This window comes from Nerophis ophidion, linkage group LG17, assembly GCF_033978795.1.
Source record: "Nerophis ophidion isolate RoL-2023_Sa linkage group LG17, RoL_Noph_v1.0, whole genome shotgun sequence".
In the NCBI taxonomy this organism is placed as follows: domain Eukaryota; kingdom Metazoa; phylum Chordata; class Actinopteri; order Syngnathiformes; family Syngnathidae; genus Nerophis; species Nerophis ophidion.
Genome location: NC_084627.1, coordinates 32,862,870 through 32,880,200, shown reverse-complemented (window position 1 = coordinate 32,880,200; position 17,331 = coordinate 32,862,870). Strand labels below are relative to the sequence as shown.

Sequence of the window (17,331 nt, the reverse complement as noted above, 5' to 3'; positions counted from 1 at the left end):
TTTTCTGTTGTTGTTCAAGCTTACTTATTTTCTGCTCCAGCTTCTAGCAGCTCACAAAGAGAAAGTTGCTGTAATGCATCCATTTTTCAGAGCATTTAAAAAGTCTAGTCTTGCTCCTGCATTTAGTAGTAGCAATGATAGTTTGAGATTCTTTTTTATCATTATTCATCAGACTACCTTTCAGTTTTGTAAATATTGACTGTAGTGTGTGAAGTCCTACTTTGGGTCAAAATTTATTTGAGGGTTAGGCCATCCAGTTAGGGTAAATGTTATGTTGTTGGTTGATAAAATCTGGATGAAGGATGTTTTATTTTATCTTATTCATTTATTTTTATTTTTCAGTTTCCCCCCCTGAGGGATTGCCACATTATTGTGGTCAGGGGGTTTGCGTGCCTCAGTGACCGTAAGAGCTATACCAGCAGGAGCTTAGTCTTCAGGTGGGACACCCAAGTTGGACATGTCTGAAGGTATAGAGGCCTGACAAAGTGCTATCCACTATTCCAGGTTGGAGTTGGACACATAGCTAAAGACCCATTTCAATTAAGAAAGCATCGTTACTATAAGCACAGAAAAAAAAGTGCTGGAGCATGATGTGTACACATGATGCCCCCTTCACATTTCTGACTGCCCCCTCATATAAGCATGCCTAGAACCGCCTCTGGTGACACCGCCCAGCTGCTCATCTTCTTTCGTGGGATAACTGCAGACTTTCAAATCACGGAAGAGCTGGCAGCTATGCAGTCAATTAAAGAGACAACCACAGGTAATGACTTGTTCACATAGGTAAATGCGTGTTTGGACATGTTAGGACTGAAATGGGTTATATTAAATTATTATTATTATCCATCCATCCATTTTCTACCGCTTATTCCCTTTCGGGGTCGCGGGGGGCGCTGGCGCCTATTATTATTATTATTTACAGTATCTTACGGTATATGAAAAATAATTTTAGCAAAATTGAATTGAAATATTGTCGGTGTGGCCCTCCAGCAGTGCTCGGGTTGCTCATGTGGCCCCCGGTAAAAATTAATTGCCCACAGCATGCATTACACTGTACAACTCCTCTGTACAAACCCTGAACTGGAAGAACAGATACAGTACATGGCACCTTTATGTAGAAAACCCATGCAAGCCCGGGTTGCAAACTTTACATAGAAATGTTTAAGTGGAAATTTGAACCTGTATCACCTGAAGCATACGTGCTGACTAATTCCTTAGAGTACAACTCAAACAATAGACTAACATAAAAAGGATATATCAATTCAGGTTGGGCATCAGTTGAATTTGGACGATTCAGGTTCCCGTTCTGGTTTTTCGTTTCGATTTTAGTTCCCAACGATGAAACGATTCTGAATTTACTATGAATTTCTCACAGGACTATTTTCAAGCATATTGTAGATATTGACCCCTTGAATGTGAACATAAATGTTATGAAGTTTCTTTCCAAACTTTCACTTTTTTTTGGAAAAAAACAAAAAACACCTTAACACATATCCTGTTTATGTCTTAGAGATACGGAATTTAAGATCAGGTTTCTGATTTCGATCATTCATAAGTGAATTTGTTCTAATTTAAAAATTGTTTTTTTTAATCTCCAAGTCCTGCTTCAAGTATGAAATTATTCAACAAGGTTGTAAACAATAACAAAGACGTAAAAACCAAAAATATATATCTTTGGAAAATAGAAATATCAATCTAATCCCTCGAGTACCGATCATACACTGATACTACCCTCGGTATAACACAATTGATGTATTGATCGATCCTCTGATCCCTGGCAGTAGTCACTAAACTACAACAGAGCAGTCCAACAGTTGCTGTGATATCATCCTGTTAATAACTACTCACTTCCTTCCATCTACACTTCTTCTTAAATTTTACTATGCACTTATTTCTTGTTTTGTGTCAAGCTAGTTAAACGTCTTGGTGATTAGCTTGCATGCTCCTGCTTGTTCTTCCTCTGTGTGTAGCATGTCTTAAAGACTTACAGTTGTTATGATCCGTTTCCCGGATCATGTTTTGTTCTGTTAGTTTGAATACCTCAGTACTGTTTTCAGCACCCCCGGGTTTGCGTTTTGGTTACCATGGGCGCTGATTAGTTTCACCTGCCTCTGATTAGTGTGCGGGACGCTCACCTGCTACCGGGCACTAATCAGAGAGCTACTTTTTACTGTTTTTCGCCACACACTGTCTTGTTTGCTTTAAGCCACGGTTACGTTTGACGAGTCCTTGCTTCTTTGCTCGTGTTTTCTATGCCAAGCTTTTCCGTAACACTTTTCTGTTCATTTATTATCCTGTATGATTTACGAGGAATGAATCATGTTGGGAGAACGATCCGCGCAGAAAAATGCAACCCAAGCGTAACACCAATATTTATAAGAAATCAAATGTATTTGCCGCAATGGAGGATTATTGACTTAGGGAAGCGGCTACGCACAGTGTATGGCGGTACAGTTAGCTGCATATGTGGCAGCTAATTTTTCTTAGCTTGTGACCAAGCATCACAAAAAAGAATAAACGTTTAAAGGCCTACTGAAATGAGATTTTCTTATTTAAACGGGGATAGCAGGTCCATTCTATGTCATACTTGATCATTTCGCGATATTGCCATATTTTTGCTGAAAGGATTTAGTAGAGAACATCCACGATAAAGTTTGCAACTGTCGGTGTTAAGACAAAAGCCCTGCCTCTACCGGAAGTCGCAGACGATGACGTCACAAGTGTGGGGGCTCCTCACATTTTCACATTATTTTTAATGGGAGCCTCCAACAAAAAGTGCTATTCGGACCGAGAAAACGACAATTTCCCCATTAATTTGAGCGAAGATGAAAGATTCGTGTTTGAGGATATTGATAGCGACAGACTAGAAAAAAAAAAAAAAAACAAGTTAAAAAAATGAAAAAGCGCGATAGCATTGGGACGGATTCCGATGTTTTTAAACACATTTACTTGGATAATTCTGGGAAATCCCTTATCTTTCTATTGTGTTGCTAGTGTTTTAGTGAGTTTAATATTACCTGATAGTCGGAAGTGTACGTCCACGGGTGTGTTGACACCAATGTCTCAGGGAAGTCGACGGCAGCTTCATGGACGGCACAAGCTCAGCTTTTCTCCGGTAAGGAGCGACTTTTTAACCACAATTTTCTCAACGAAAACTACTGGTTGACATTTGGTCTGGATTCATATTCTCTTGACCGCGCTCTGATCCATGGTAAATTTTCATCTCCGGGAATTTTAAACAAGGAATCACCGTGTGTTTGTGTGGCTAAAGGCTAAAGCTTCCCAACTCCATCTTCCTACTGTGACTTCTCCAATATTAATTGAACAAATTGCAAAAGATTCAGCAACACAGATGTACAAAACACTGTGTAATTATGCCGTTAAAGCAGACGACATTTAGCTGTGTGTGTGCGTAGCGCTCATACTTCCTAAAAACACATGACGTCTTGCGTACACGTCATCATTACACAACGTTTTCAAGACGAAACTCCCGGGAAATTTAAAATTGTAATTTAGTAAACTAAAAAACCCGTATTGGCATGTGTTGCAATGTTAATATTTCATCATTGATATATAAACTATCAGACTGCATGGTGGGTAGTAGTGGGTTTCAGTAGGCCTTTAAAAATATGGACAGTTGCAGGAAGAACGCAATGCCCAACTTGAAACTTGCTTCACATGAAACAAAGTTTAAAACAAAGGTGTGAATAGAAAACAGAATTTTTTTTCCTTAATCTCCAGTTGGACATTAGAGGAATGCTACTTGCATCATTGGAAGTGGATACTGTTCGCTTCAAGATATGCAAAGTTAGTTATGGAAAGCGTATGATTTTCAGGACTTATTAATGATAACGATCACCTTCTAGTGGGACAAACATTCCCAAGTGAACAGTGAAATGAAAAGAGTATCAGTAAAAAAATGAAAAGGGAGATCATTTTCCTCCAAATCCTGCAGAGCTCAAATTGAAATAATAGCTGGTGGCGATTTGAACGAGACACAAATATACATACAGTAGATGTAAATTTATGTAAATGCAATTTATACGACAGACACACACACAAAAAAACACACTGAGTATGAACCCAAATTCAAGTTTTTAAAAGCTAGAGGCAGTGAAATGCGTTAAGATCTGTATTTTTCCATCTCTTCCCTGGTTTTCCCCTCTGGTCATGCGATATTTGTAGTAATGCTGTCCGTGGTGGCATACACGAAGCGCTCCCTCTGTTGCTTTTATACACAGTATGACCAGGGTGTGGGGGTTGAATAATTTTGATCACAACTGTATCGATTGTGCAAGTTCTCCCACTTAAAATGATGACAGAGGTCTGTAATTTTCATCATAGGTAGGTACACGTCAACTGTGAGAAACAGAATGTGAAAAAAAAATCCAGGAGCTCACATTGTAGGAATTTTAAATAATTTATTTGTAAATTATGGTTGAAAATAAGTATTTGGTCAACCATTCAAAGCTCTCACTGATGGAAGGAGGTTTTGGCTCAAAATCTCACGATACATGGCCCCATTCATTCTTTCCTTAACACGGATCAATCGTCCTGTCCCCTTAGCAGAAAAACAGCCCCGAAGCATGATGTTTCCACCTCATGCTTCACAGTAGGTGTGGTGTTCTTGGGATGCAACTCTGTATTTTTCTTCCTCCAAACACGACAAGTTGAGTTCATACCAAAAAGTTATATTTTGGTTTCATCGGACCACATGACATTCTCCCAATCCTCTGCTGGATCATCCATGTGCTCTCAGGCAAACTTCGGACAGGCCTGGACATGCACTGGCTTAAGCAGGGGGACACATCTGGTACTGCAGGATTTGATTCCCTGTCGGCGTAGTGTGTAACTTTTGTTACTTTGGTCCCAGCTCTCTGCAGGTCCTTCACCAGGTCCCCTTGTGTGGTTTTGGGATTTTTGCTCAGATTTCTCATGATCATTTTGACCCCACGGGATGAGATCTTGCGTGGAGCCCCAGATCGAGGGAGATTATCAGTGGTCTTGTATGTCTTCCATTTTCTGATAATTGCTCCCACAGTTGATTTTTTTCACACCAAGCTGCTTGCCTATTGTAGATTCACTCTTCCCAGTCTGGTGCAGGTCTACAATTATTTTCCCGGTGTCCTTCGACAGCTCTTTGGTCTGGGCCATAGTGGAGTTTGGAGTCTGACTGTTTGAGGCTGTGGAGAGGTGTCTTCTATATAGATAACGAGTTCAAAAGAGTGCCATTAATACAGGTAACGAGTGGAGGATAGAAGAGCTTCTTAAAGAAGAAGTTACAAGTCTGGGAGAGCCAGAGATCTTCCTTGTTTGAAGTGACCAAATACTTATTTTCCACCATAATTTAGAAACAAATTATTTAAAATTCCTACAATGTGAATTCCCAGATTTTTTTTCACATTCCGTCTCTCACAGTTGAAGTGTACCTATGATGAAAATTACAGACCTCTGTCATAATTTTAAGTGGGAGAACTTGCACAATTGGTGGCTGACTAAATACTTTTTTGCCCCACTGTATACTTACAGCATGTAATTAAACATTGATGAAGGTTTTTAGAGCCCTTTATAGGCAGAATCATGCAAATCTTATTACCTCCATTGTTAGATGGCATTTACTAGCATTTAGTTACGAAACAGAATGCATAAAAAAAGAAAATCATGTGTGCTTGTCTCACATAAGGATTGTGAATGATAGACACAATTCCAGTATCCCTCAACGTTGACATGATACTATTATTATACGCCTGTGTAGCAATACAGTGATGTATGTTACATGTTTAATGATGTTCACATTATATTTAAAAATCAGATCACACTTGCATGAGGAGAATGTTGTTTTAATTACCCATGTTTGTGATAAGGAGTGCGCTCACGTGTCTGTCGGTGGACCAAATCAAACCAAAACTCATTAGTAAATAACTTCATATCCTGTCATTAAATAAGGTTTAAAACATGACATATTGTATGTGTATGAGACATACACTATATTGCCAAAAGTATTTGGCCACCTGCCTTGACTTGAAGCGCCATCCCATTCCTAAACCCATAGGGTTCAATAAGATGTTGGTGCACCTTTTGCAGCTATTACAGCTTTAACTATTCTGGGAAGGCTGTCCACAACGTTGTGGCGTGTGTTTATAGGAATTTTCCACCATTCTTCCAAAAGCACATTGGTGAGGTCATATACTGATGTTAGTTGAGAAAGCCTGGCTCTTAGTCTCCGTTCTAATTAATCCCAAAGGTGTTCTATTGGGTTCAGGTCAGGACTCTGTGCAGACCAGTCAAGTTCATCCACACCAGACTCTGTCATCCATGTCATGGACCTTGGTTTGTGCACTGGTGCACAGTCATGTTGGAAGATGAAGGGACATGCTCCAAACTGTTACCACAAGGTTGGGTGCATGGAATTGACCAAGATTTTTTGGCATCTTGGAGCATTCAAAGTTCCTTTTACTGGAACTAAGGGGCCGTTTTCCTGGCAACCTCCAAACCCAGACTCGTCCATCAGATTGCCAGATGGAAAAGCGTGATTCATCACTCCAGAAAATAGGTCTCCACTGCTCATTGGTTACAACACAGCATCTAACGCTCTGCATTGGACTTGGTGATGAAGGGCTTAGTGTCACGCGTTCGGCGCACTTGTTGCGCGGAGTTGCCACTTCGTGGATGCACACACTACCAGTCAGCAGGATTGCAGGTAAGAATATGTTTTAATATAATAAAACAAAAGAACACTGGTGCAAAAAAGGAGAAAAACAAAGCGCGTGCCAATGCACGGAAAGCTAATGCTAAAAACGTAGCAGGAAACAGAAAACATTAAACGACGTGCCACACGCACGTGAAGCTAAGGCGGAACTTAGCACAAAATAATCGAGGGCAGAAGGATACAAAACGTGACGTGTTGCGAAAAGCAAGTAATGGACCGAGGACGAACTGAGGAATCAGGTGGGCTTAAATACACAAATGATAATCAACAACAGGTGTGACAGGAGCCCGTGAGGAGGAGCACAAAACGTTGCCATGGTGACTAAACAAACGGGGAAGTGCTCAAACACAAGGAATCGGCAGAGTCCAGAACTAAACATGAACAAAGACATATAAGCGGCAAAACAATAAACGATCCGCATACCGGATCGTGACACTACCCCTCCCCCAAGGGGCAGATCCCAGATGCCCCAAAAATCCCGAAGTACAAACCCCCCCCACAACTAGACAGTCCAAAAGAGAAGGGAGGGCGGAGGGAGGACCTGGTGGAGGGCTGACAAGTCCTGCATCCTTGACTCCACCAAGGACACCACAGGCAGCGGCGGCGGGTGGGACGCCGCCACCACAAAAGTCTAGGCGGGCGGGCCCGCAGAGGCCACATCCGTGGCTGACGAGGGCCAGGGCGCGTCCTGCGGGGAGGACGCCCTGGGAAGGGCCACCACCGTGGCCGGCGTGGGGGTGGAAGCACCCGCTGAGGAGGACGCCCGGGTTACGGCCACACCCCTGGAGGTGGAAGCGCCCTGCGTGGAGGACGACCTGGGCACGGCCACACCCACATCCGACGTGGAGGGAGATGCGCCCGGCGCGGTTCCGGACCTGATGCTCGGCGTGGACCCGGGCGCCGACATCGACATCGACTCGGGCGTCGTATTGGACGTCGACTCGGGCGTCGTTTGGGAGGCCGATTTGGACGTCGACTTGGGCTTGGAGGCCGGCTTGGAGGCCGGCTTGGACGTCGGCTTGGACGTCGGCTTGGACGTCGGCTTGGACGTCGGCTTGGACTCGGAGGCCGGTTTGGACTCGGACTCGGAGGCCGGCTTGGACTCGGACTCGGACTCGGAGGCCGGCTTGGACTCGGACTCGGACTCGGAGGCCGGCTTGGACTCGGACTTGGAGGCCGGCTTGGACTCGGACTCGGACTCGGAGGCCGGCTTGGACTCGGACTCGGAGGCCGGCTTGGACTCGGAGGCCGGCTTGGACTCGGAGGCCGGCTTGGACTCGGAGGCCGGCTTGGACTCGGACTCGGAGGCCGGCTTGGACTCGGACTCGGAGGCCGGCTTGGACTCGGACTCGGAGGCCGGCTTGGACTCGGACTCGGAGGCCGGCTTGGACTCGGACTCGGAGGCCGGCTTGGACTCGGAGGCCGGCTTGGACTCGGAGGCCGGCTTGGACTCGGAGGCCGGCTTGGACTCGGACTCGGAGGCCGGCTTGGACTCGGACTCGGAGGCCGGCTTGGACTCGGACTCGGGGGCCGGCTTGGACTCGGACTCGGGGGCCGGCTTGGACTCGGACTCGGGGGCCGGCTTGGACTCGGACTCGGGGGCCGGCTTGGACTCGGACTCGGGGACCGGCTTGGACTCGGACTCGGGGGCCGGCTTGGACTCGGACTCGGGGGCCGGCTTGGACTCGGACTCGGGGGCCGGCTTGGACTCGGACTCGGGGGCCGGCTTGGACTCGGACTCGGGGGCCGGCTTGGACTCGGACTCGGGGGCCGGCTTGGACTCGGACTCGGACTCGGGGGCCGGCTTGGACTCGGACTCGGACTCGGGGGCCGGCTTGGACTCGGACTCGGACTCGGGGGCCGGCTTGGACTCGGACTCGGACTCGGGGGCCGGCTTGGACTCGGACTCGGGGGCCGGCTTGGACCTTGACTCGGAGGCCGGCTTGCACCTGGACTTGGACTCGGAGGCCGGCTTGCACCTGGACTTGGACTCGGAGGCCGGCTTGCACCTGGACTTGGACTCGGAGGCCGGCTTGCACCTGGACTTGGACTCGGAGGCCGGCTTGCACCTGGACTTGGACTCGGAGGCCGGCTTGCACCTGGACTTGGACTCGGAGGCCGGCTTGCACCTGGACTTGGACTCGGAGGCCGGCTTGCACCTGGACTTGGACTCGGAGGCCGGCTTGCACCTGGACTTGGACTCGGAGGCCGGCTTGCACCTGGACTTGGACTCGGAGGCCGGCTTGCACCTGGACTTGGACTCGGAGGCCGGCTTGCACCTGGACTTGGACTCGGAGGCCGGCTTGCACCTGGACTTGGACTCGGAGGCCGGCTTGCACCTGGACTTGGACTCGGAGGCCGGCTTGCACCTGGACTTGGACTCGGAGGCCGGCTTGCACCTGGACTTGGACTCGGAGGCCGGCTTGCACCTGGACTTGGACTCGGAGGCCGGCATACACTTGGACCTTGAGGTCGAGCCCGGCGTGGTGCCGGCGTGGGAGGTTGGCGTGGTGCCGGCGTGGGAGGTTGGCGTGGTGCCGGCGTGGGAGGTTGGCGTGGTGCCAGCGTGGGAGGTTGGCGTGGTGCCTGTACTGGGATTAGCCTTAGCCGTGGACTTGGCGTTGGAGGTTGACGTGGTGCTGGCACTGGGGTAGGTGGCTTGTCTGTTGACGCGGGCGGAGCCAGAGGCAAGGCAGGCAGCAACCTCAATGGAAGGAGGTCCGCCTGTGCCACTGACATGCCATCAGCCTTGCCCCCCCCCTCAGGAAGCAGATTCCAGATGCCAGATGGAGTTGGTGGGGGGGGGTTTTGTGCGAGCTTGGAGGCAGTCGAGGGCATGGGAGGGTGGGCGCTTGGAAGCCTGGGAGCTGGCCTTGTGCGTGTGCGCCGCACGCGTCCCTCAGGCAGATTTACAGCAGGTGCCGGGGAAGAAAAGCCACATGGAAAGCACCTGGCAGTCGCTGCTGAGGGGAAAGCCCTGCACTCCTTTTGTGCACGCCCCTGCGCGGCGCCTGGCCGCCGCTGGAGTGCTCTCCTCCTGGGTGGTGTGACGTCACCGCGCGGCGTACAGCGCACTGAGGGGAATGTCGGGGTGGCTTGAAACTGGGAGCGAAAGCGTTCCTCCGCGTCCGCTATCCTCGCCATGAATAGCTCCCAGGCCACCACTGCTTCGGCCGGGAGATCCTCTTCCGGCAGCTCAATGTCGTCCTCGCTCTCCCATGGACAAGAGTCTGCTCGGAGCTCCCAGAAGATCTCCGATTTTTCCTCATCGGGGAGGAACACCTGTTCTTGCTGGGGCTGGAGGAGTGCGAAGTGGCTTTTGGCTCGGTCCATTCTGTCACGCGTTCGGCGCACTTGTTGCGCGGAGTTGCCACTTCGTGGATGCACACACTACCAGTCAGCAGGATTGCAGGTAAGAATATGTTTTAATATAATAAAACAAAAGAACACTGGTGCAAAAAAGGAGAAAAACAAAGCGCGTGCCAATGCACGGAAAGCTAATGCTAAAAACGTAGCAGGAAACAGAAAACATTAAACGACGTGCCACACGCACGTGAAGCTAAGGCGGAACTTAGCACAAAATAATCGCGGGCAGAAGGATACAAAACGTGACGTGTTGCGAAAAGCAAGTAATGGACCGAGGACGAACTGAGGAATCAGGTGGGCTTAAATACACAAATGATAATCAACAACAGGTGTGACAGGAGCCCGTGAGGAGGAGCACAAAACGTTGCCATGGTGACTAAACAAACGGGGAAGTGCTCAAACACAAGGAATCGGCAGAGTCCAGAACTAAACATGAACAAAGACATATAAGCGGCAAAACAATAAACGATCCGCATACCGGATCGTGACACTTAGATGCAGCTGCTCGGCTATGGAAACCCATTCCATGAAGCTATCTGCGTACTATACGTCGGCTAATTGGAAGGTCACATGAAGTTTGGAGCTCTGTAGCAACTGACTGTGCAAAAAGTCTGCGACCTCTTTTCACTATGCGCTTTAGCATCAGCTGATCCTTTTCTGTCAGTTTACGTGGTCTACCACTTTGTGGCTGAGTTGCTGTCGTTACCAAACTCTTCACTTTTCTAATAATAAAGCCAACTGTTGACTTTGGAATATTTAGGAGAGAGGAAATTCCGCGACTCGATTTGTTGCACAGGTGGCATCCAATGAAATCACTGAGCTCCTGAGAGCGGCCCGTTCTTTTAGAAATGTTTGGAGAAACAGTCTCCATGCCTAAGTGCTTGATTTCATACACCTGTGGCCGGCCCAAGTGATTGGGACACCTGATTCTGATAATTTGGATGAGTGGCCAAATAATTTTGGCAATATAGTGTATTGACATGATTGACAGTCAGGAAAGCCAATCAGAGCCAACATTTCCTCTGCTCCATTTTACAAAGTTAAAACATGTAATTGTGACAAATGTATATTTACTTGTTAGATCTCTTCTCTTGTTCTAAGCCAGACCTGGACAAATTAAGGCCCGGGGGCCACATGCGACCCGTTAAGTTTTTCAATCTGGACCGCCACAGATTCCCAAATAATTGTTTTAGTTCTTTAAGATGCAAAGTGTAGCTGCCATTATGATGTGCAGTGATGTTTTCTAATGACCGTAAGTCTTGAACTATACAAAGTATTTCAATGGTTGGAATCTGCTGTTTTGCATGATATACTAGTTACTATGGTAATCTAATTAGTTACTTACGTAATCTAAGTCACAGCAGCTCAGACGAGGTACCAAGCAGTGTGGGTGTGGAGCGTTTCCACAGAGTGTTTCCAGAGAGGCCAGCCTTAAATGCGGGGTTTTTTTTCAGTTTTTTAACGTTTCTATTTACAAACCCCATTTCCATATGAGTTGGGAAATTGTGTTAGATGTAAATATAAATGGAATACTATGATTTGCAAATCATTTTCAACCCATATTCAATTTAATATGCTACAAAGACAACATATTTTATGTTCAAACTGATAAACTTTATTGTTTTGCAAATAATCATTAACTTTAGAATTTGATGTCAGCATATATGTGACAAAGAAGTTGGGAAAGGTGGAAATAAATACTGATAAAGTTGAGAAATGCTCAACAAACACTTATTTGGAACATCCCACAGGTGTGCAGGCTAATTGGGAACAGGTGGGTGCCATGATTTGGTATAAAAGTAGCTTCCATGAAATGCTAAGTAATTCACACACAAGGATGGGGTGAGGGGTCACCAATTTGTAAGCAAATTGTTGAACAGTTTTAGAACAACATTTCTCAACGAGCTATTGCAAGGAATTTAGGGATTTTATCATCTACGGTCCGTAAAATCATCAAAAGGTTAAGAGAATCTGGAGAAATCACTGTGCATAAGCGATGATAATATGGACCTTTGTTCCCTCAGGCGGTACTGCATCAAAAACCAACAGTGTGTAAAGGATATCACCACATGGGCTCAGGAACACTTCATAAAACCACTGTCAGTAACTACAGTTGGTTGCTACATCTGTAAGTCCAAGTTAAAACTCTGCTATGCAAAGCCAAACCCATTTATCAACAACACCAAGGAACGCCGCTGGCTTGGCGGGGCCCGAGCTCATTTAAGATGGACTGATGCAAAGCGGAAAAGTGTTCTGTGGTCTAACGAGTCCACATTTCAAATTATATTTGGAAACTTTGGACGTGGTGTCCTCCGGAACAAAGAGGAAAATAACCATCCGGATTGTTATCGACACAAAGTTCAAAAGCCAGCATCTGTGATGGTATGGGGGTGTATTAGTGCCCAAAGCATGAGTAACTTACACATCCGTGAAGGCACCATTAATTCTGAATGGTCCATACAGGTTTTGGAGCAACATATGGTGTCGTCCAAGCAACATTATCATAGACGCCCCTGCTTATTTCAGCAAGACAATGCCAAGCCACGTGTTACAACAGCATGGTTTCCAGACCTGTCTCCCATCAAAAAAGTGTGGCGCATTATGAAGCGTAAAATACGACAGCGGAGAACCCGGAAGGTTGAACGACTAAAGCTTTACATGAAACAAGAATGAGAAAGAATTCCACTTTCAAAGCTTCAACAATTGGTTTCCTCAGTTCCCATACAGTTATTGAGTGTTGTTAAAAGAAAAGGGGATGTAACACAGTGGTGAACATGCCCTTTCCCAACTATTTTGGCATGTGTTGCAGCCATGAAATTCTAAGTTTAATATTATTTGCAAAAAAAAAAAAGTTTATGAGTTTGAATATCAAACATGTTGTCTTTAGAGTGCATTCAACTGAATGTGGGTTGAACATGATTTGCAAATCATTGTATTCCGTTAATATCTCCGTCGAACACAATTTCTCATCTCATATGGAAACAAGGTTTGCAGCTGTATTTGTTGCATTTTTGTTGCGTTTCGCTTGATTGTAAACTATGTCGATCAAGAGGGTGTGTTGCTTTCATACGTTGTCAATATTCAGTGTTTTATCGTTCATAGTTAATATTATAAATCCCAAATTATTTATTTTCATGAACATTCAGGGTGTCTCATTCAGTAAAAAAGCTTGAAATTCCATTCCGTTTGTATAAGGTGGTCTTTCATAAAGTTTTTAGCATTCAATCAGACATTATTGTGAGGTTTTGTATTAGTGTTCTTAGGCACATTTATTTCTCTAAATTTGGCCCCCGAGTCAAAATAATTGCCCAGGCATGTTCTAAACTATTCTCTTACACCACTATATGGTAGCCCTGTGATTGATGGGATTGTTTTATTTCATGTATAGTATCTGAAGCAGAGGAAAAAGCATTAAGTTCAACGTGCCATACTTACAAATTTGGTGTTACTGTTTTTTCATGCATTAACCTCAGCATTTAATATGAACCTGGAGTTTTATTTCAGTAAATACGACAGACTGCCTTTGTTCAAGTCTGTTAAAACAAGGAATAACTTTATTAAGCCAATTTTCCTGGTTATACATCTATCTTTATAATGTAATTAATTTAAATAAGATTACTTCAGGTTGAGGGCTTTGCTCAGCATTTTTGTAGGTGGGATTAAAAAAAGGATTAATTAGATTTAACTAATTGCAGATCATGATTAATTAACCACCATTTTTTTTATCACTTGACTGCAATAATTTAAACACAGGAGTAAGGATTTTTAGTAATTGTTGAGACATGAACTCAGCTTATTCCTGTTCCTGTTCGGACACGTTGATCTGTGCAAGTGTGAACAAACATCTTCAGGTTGTTTGGAACATATAAACTATGAATATTACCCTAATCATTCAAAGTTTATTTTATATGGCCCTAAATCACAAGTGTCTCAAACGGCTGCGCAAGCCACAATGACATCATCGGCTCAGATCCCAATAGAGGTGTGTTCATAGTATCATTTGAAAACCCCTTTAGATTACTACTATTTAAATTAAAAACCCCGTTTCAGATGAGTTGGGAAATTGTGTTAGATGTAAATATAAACGCAATACAATGATTTGCAAATCATTTTCAACCCATATTCAGTTGAATATGCTACAAAAACAACATATTTGATGTTAAAACTTTTTTATTTGCAAATAATCATTAACTTTAGAATGTGATGCCAGCAACACGTGACAAAGAAGTTGAGAAAGGTGGCAATAAATACTGATAAAGTTGAGGAATACTCATCAAACACTTATTTGGAACATCCCACAGGTGTGCAGGCTATTTCGGAACAGGTGGGTGCCATGGTTGGGTATAAAAACAGCTTCCCAAAAAATGCTCAGTCTTGCACAAGAAAGGATGGGACGAGGTACACCTCTTTGTCCACAACTGGACAAAGGGGTGTACATGTGAGTTCATGTTGTGATATATAAAGGATATCACCACATGGGCTCAGGAACACTTCAGAAAACCACTGTCACTAAATACAGTTTTTCGCTACATCTGTAAGTGCAGGTTAAAGTTCTACTATGCAAAGAGAAAGCAATTTATCAACAAAATCAAGAAACGCCGCCGGCTTCTCTGGGCCCGAGATCATTTAAGAAGGACTGATGCAAAGTGGAAAAGTGTTCTGTGGTCTGACAAGTCCACATTTTAAATTGTTTTTGGAAATATTCGACATTGTGTCATCTGGACAAAAGGGGAAGCGAACCATCCAGACTGTTATCGACGCAGAGTTCAAAAGTCAGCATCTGTGATGGTATGTGGGTGCATTAGTGCCCAAGGCATGGGCAACTTACACATCTGTGAAGGCACCATTAATGCTGAAAGGTACATACAGGTTTTGGAACAACATATGCTGCCATCTAAGCGTCGTCTTTTTCATGGACGCCCCTGCTTATTTCAGCAAGACAATGCCAAGCCACATTCAGCACGTGTTACAACAGGGTGGCTTTGTAAAAAAAGAGTACGGGTACTTTCCTGGCCCGCCTGCAGTCCAGACCTGTCTCACATCGAAAATGTGTGGCGCATTATGAAGCGTAAAATACGACAGCGGAGACCCCGGACTGTCAAACGACTGAAGCTCTACATAAAACAAGAATGGGAAAGAATTCCACTTTCAAAGCTTCAACAATTAGTTTTCTCAGTTCCCAAATGTTTATTGAGTGTTGTTAAAAGAAAAGGTGATGTAAAACAGTGGTGAACATGCCCTTTCCCAACTACTTTGGCACGTGATGCAGCCATGAAATTCAAAGTTATTATTTATTTGCAAAAAAAAAAAAAAGTTTATTAGTTTGAAAATCAAATATCTTGTCTTTGTAGTGCATTCAACTTAATATGGGTTGAAAAGGATTTGCAAATCATTGTATTCCGTTTATATTTACATCTAACACAATTTCCCAACTCATATGGAAACAGGGTTTGTACTTGAAATGATCTATTATTGAAAAAGACTCCAAAAAACATTAACTAAACATTACATCACAATTTAGTTATTATGTCAAGCTGAATAAGAAAGGGCCAATCTTACCTGTGAACAAATACCAGAGGTTGTTTGGTTCAATGGCCTCCTGGTCCCCACGGCGACCGGTCTTCCTGTATTTGATTTTGTAAGCGCTGATGATGCCGTTCTGTGCGCCGCGTGGAGGTGGCTGCCATGACACCTTTATGCTCTGAAAGACAGTAATGAGCAATAAGCACTGTGACTGAAAACAATACAACCACGAGGTTGTGATTATCATTGCTGTGGTACAATGTCTTGCATATAGAACATTGGTGCACTCGTGTGTGTCTTTGTTGGGTTAAGTAATTACTTTATTTGCATGTTAACAACTCACCTCTGACACACACGCACGCACGCACACACACTCACACACATTTTCAACAGATGTTTTCAGTGGCCCAAGTGTGCAATGCTTTGTGACAGCTGCTATCAACCATCCTACTGACAAACGGTGTATATTCAGTCCCCTCCCCCCTGTGTGTACATGTGAAAGTGTGTTTATGTAAATTGGCTAAAATCAATTAAGATTAATGGATTTAACACATTGCTAATCAAAAAGATAATTTAAAGTTTCAACAACTCCAATTCGGAAGCCATGGTTGGTTCTCAGTCAGAAAAGGATGGTGTCTGGGGATCTTCTTCACAACTGAGTGAAGGATTGAGCAATCACAAGGTCTGCAAGTGGATCAGTGCAACTAGGTCAGACCTGGGCAAAAATAAGGCCCGGGGGCCACATGCAGCCCGTTAAGCTTTTCAATCAGGCCTGCCGGACATTCCCCAAAAAATTGTTTAGTTTTTCCAGATGGAAACTATAGCTGCCATTATGATGTGCAGTGATGTTTTCTAATTACCGTAAGTCTTGAACTATACAAAGTATTTCAATGGTTGGAATCACCATATGGAGGTCCTGAGTAGTTCTGGGTTCAGTCCCGGGCTCCGGATATTTCTGTGTGGAGTTTGTATGTTCTCCCGTACAACTAATTCAAGCTTTAGACATGCAAGGTTGGAAACAAACACTCTTTTTACTGTGTTTTAATCTACCGATCGCCTGGTCCTGCTGGTCTATCCATCCATCCATCCATTTACTACCGCTTATTCCCTTCGGGGTCGCGGGTGGCGTTGGTGCCTATCTCAGCTACAATCAGGCGGAAGGCGGGGATGCTTGTCTATTTTTAGACCAATTTACGGATTTTATGTAATTTTTTGTTAAACTGGAGAGAGTATTAATTATTGGTGATTACGAAGGTCCTGAGTAATCCTGAGTTCAATCCCCGGCTCGGGATCTTTCTGTGTGGAGTTTGCATGTCCTCCCTGTGACTGCGTGGGTTCCCTCCGGAACAAAGAGGAAAATAACAATCCAGATTTTTATATGCGCAAAGTTCAAAAGCCAGTATCTGTGATGGTATGGGGGTGTTTTAGTGGCCAAGGCATGGGTAACTTACACATCTGTGAAGGCACCATTAATGCTGAATGGTCCATAAAGGTTTTGGAGCAGCATATGTCGTCATCCAAGCAAAACAAGGTCAAGCCACGTGTTACAACAGCGTGGCCTCGTAGTAAAAGAGTGCGGGTACTTTTCTGGCCCGCCTGCAGTCCAGACAGGTCTCCCATCGAAAATGTGTGGCGCATTATGAAGCGTAAAATACGACAGCGGAGACCCCGGACTGTTGACTGACTAAAGCTCCACATAAAAAAAGAATGGGAAAGAATTCCACTTTCAAAGC

The 17,331-nt window shown here is 44.8% G+C and overlaps 1 protein-coding gene across 2 annotated transcripts in view; it reads right to left on the bottom strand.

Annotated features, from left to right (window-relative positions):
• Positions 1-17,331, bottom strand: part of dcc (DCC netrin 1 receptor) — an 803,111-nt gene that overhangs the window by 301,092 nt on the left and 484,688 nt on the right. For both annotated transcript variants that reach the window (XM_061876767.1, XM_061876768.1), the window contains exon 13: positions 15,635-15,776. In XM_061876767.1, the coding sequence (XP_061732751.1) occupies positions 15,635-15,776 (142 nt within the window). The remainder of the gene's footprint in view (positions 1-15,634; positions 15,777-17,331) is intronic.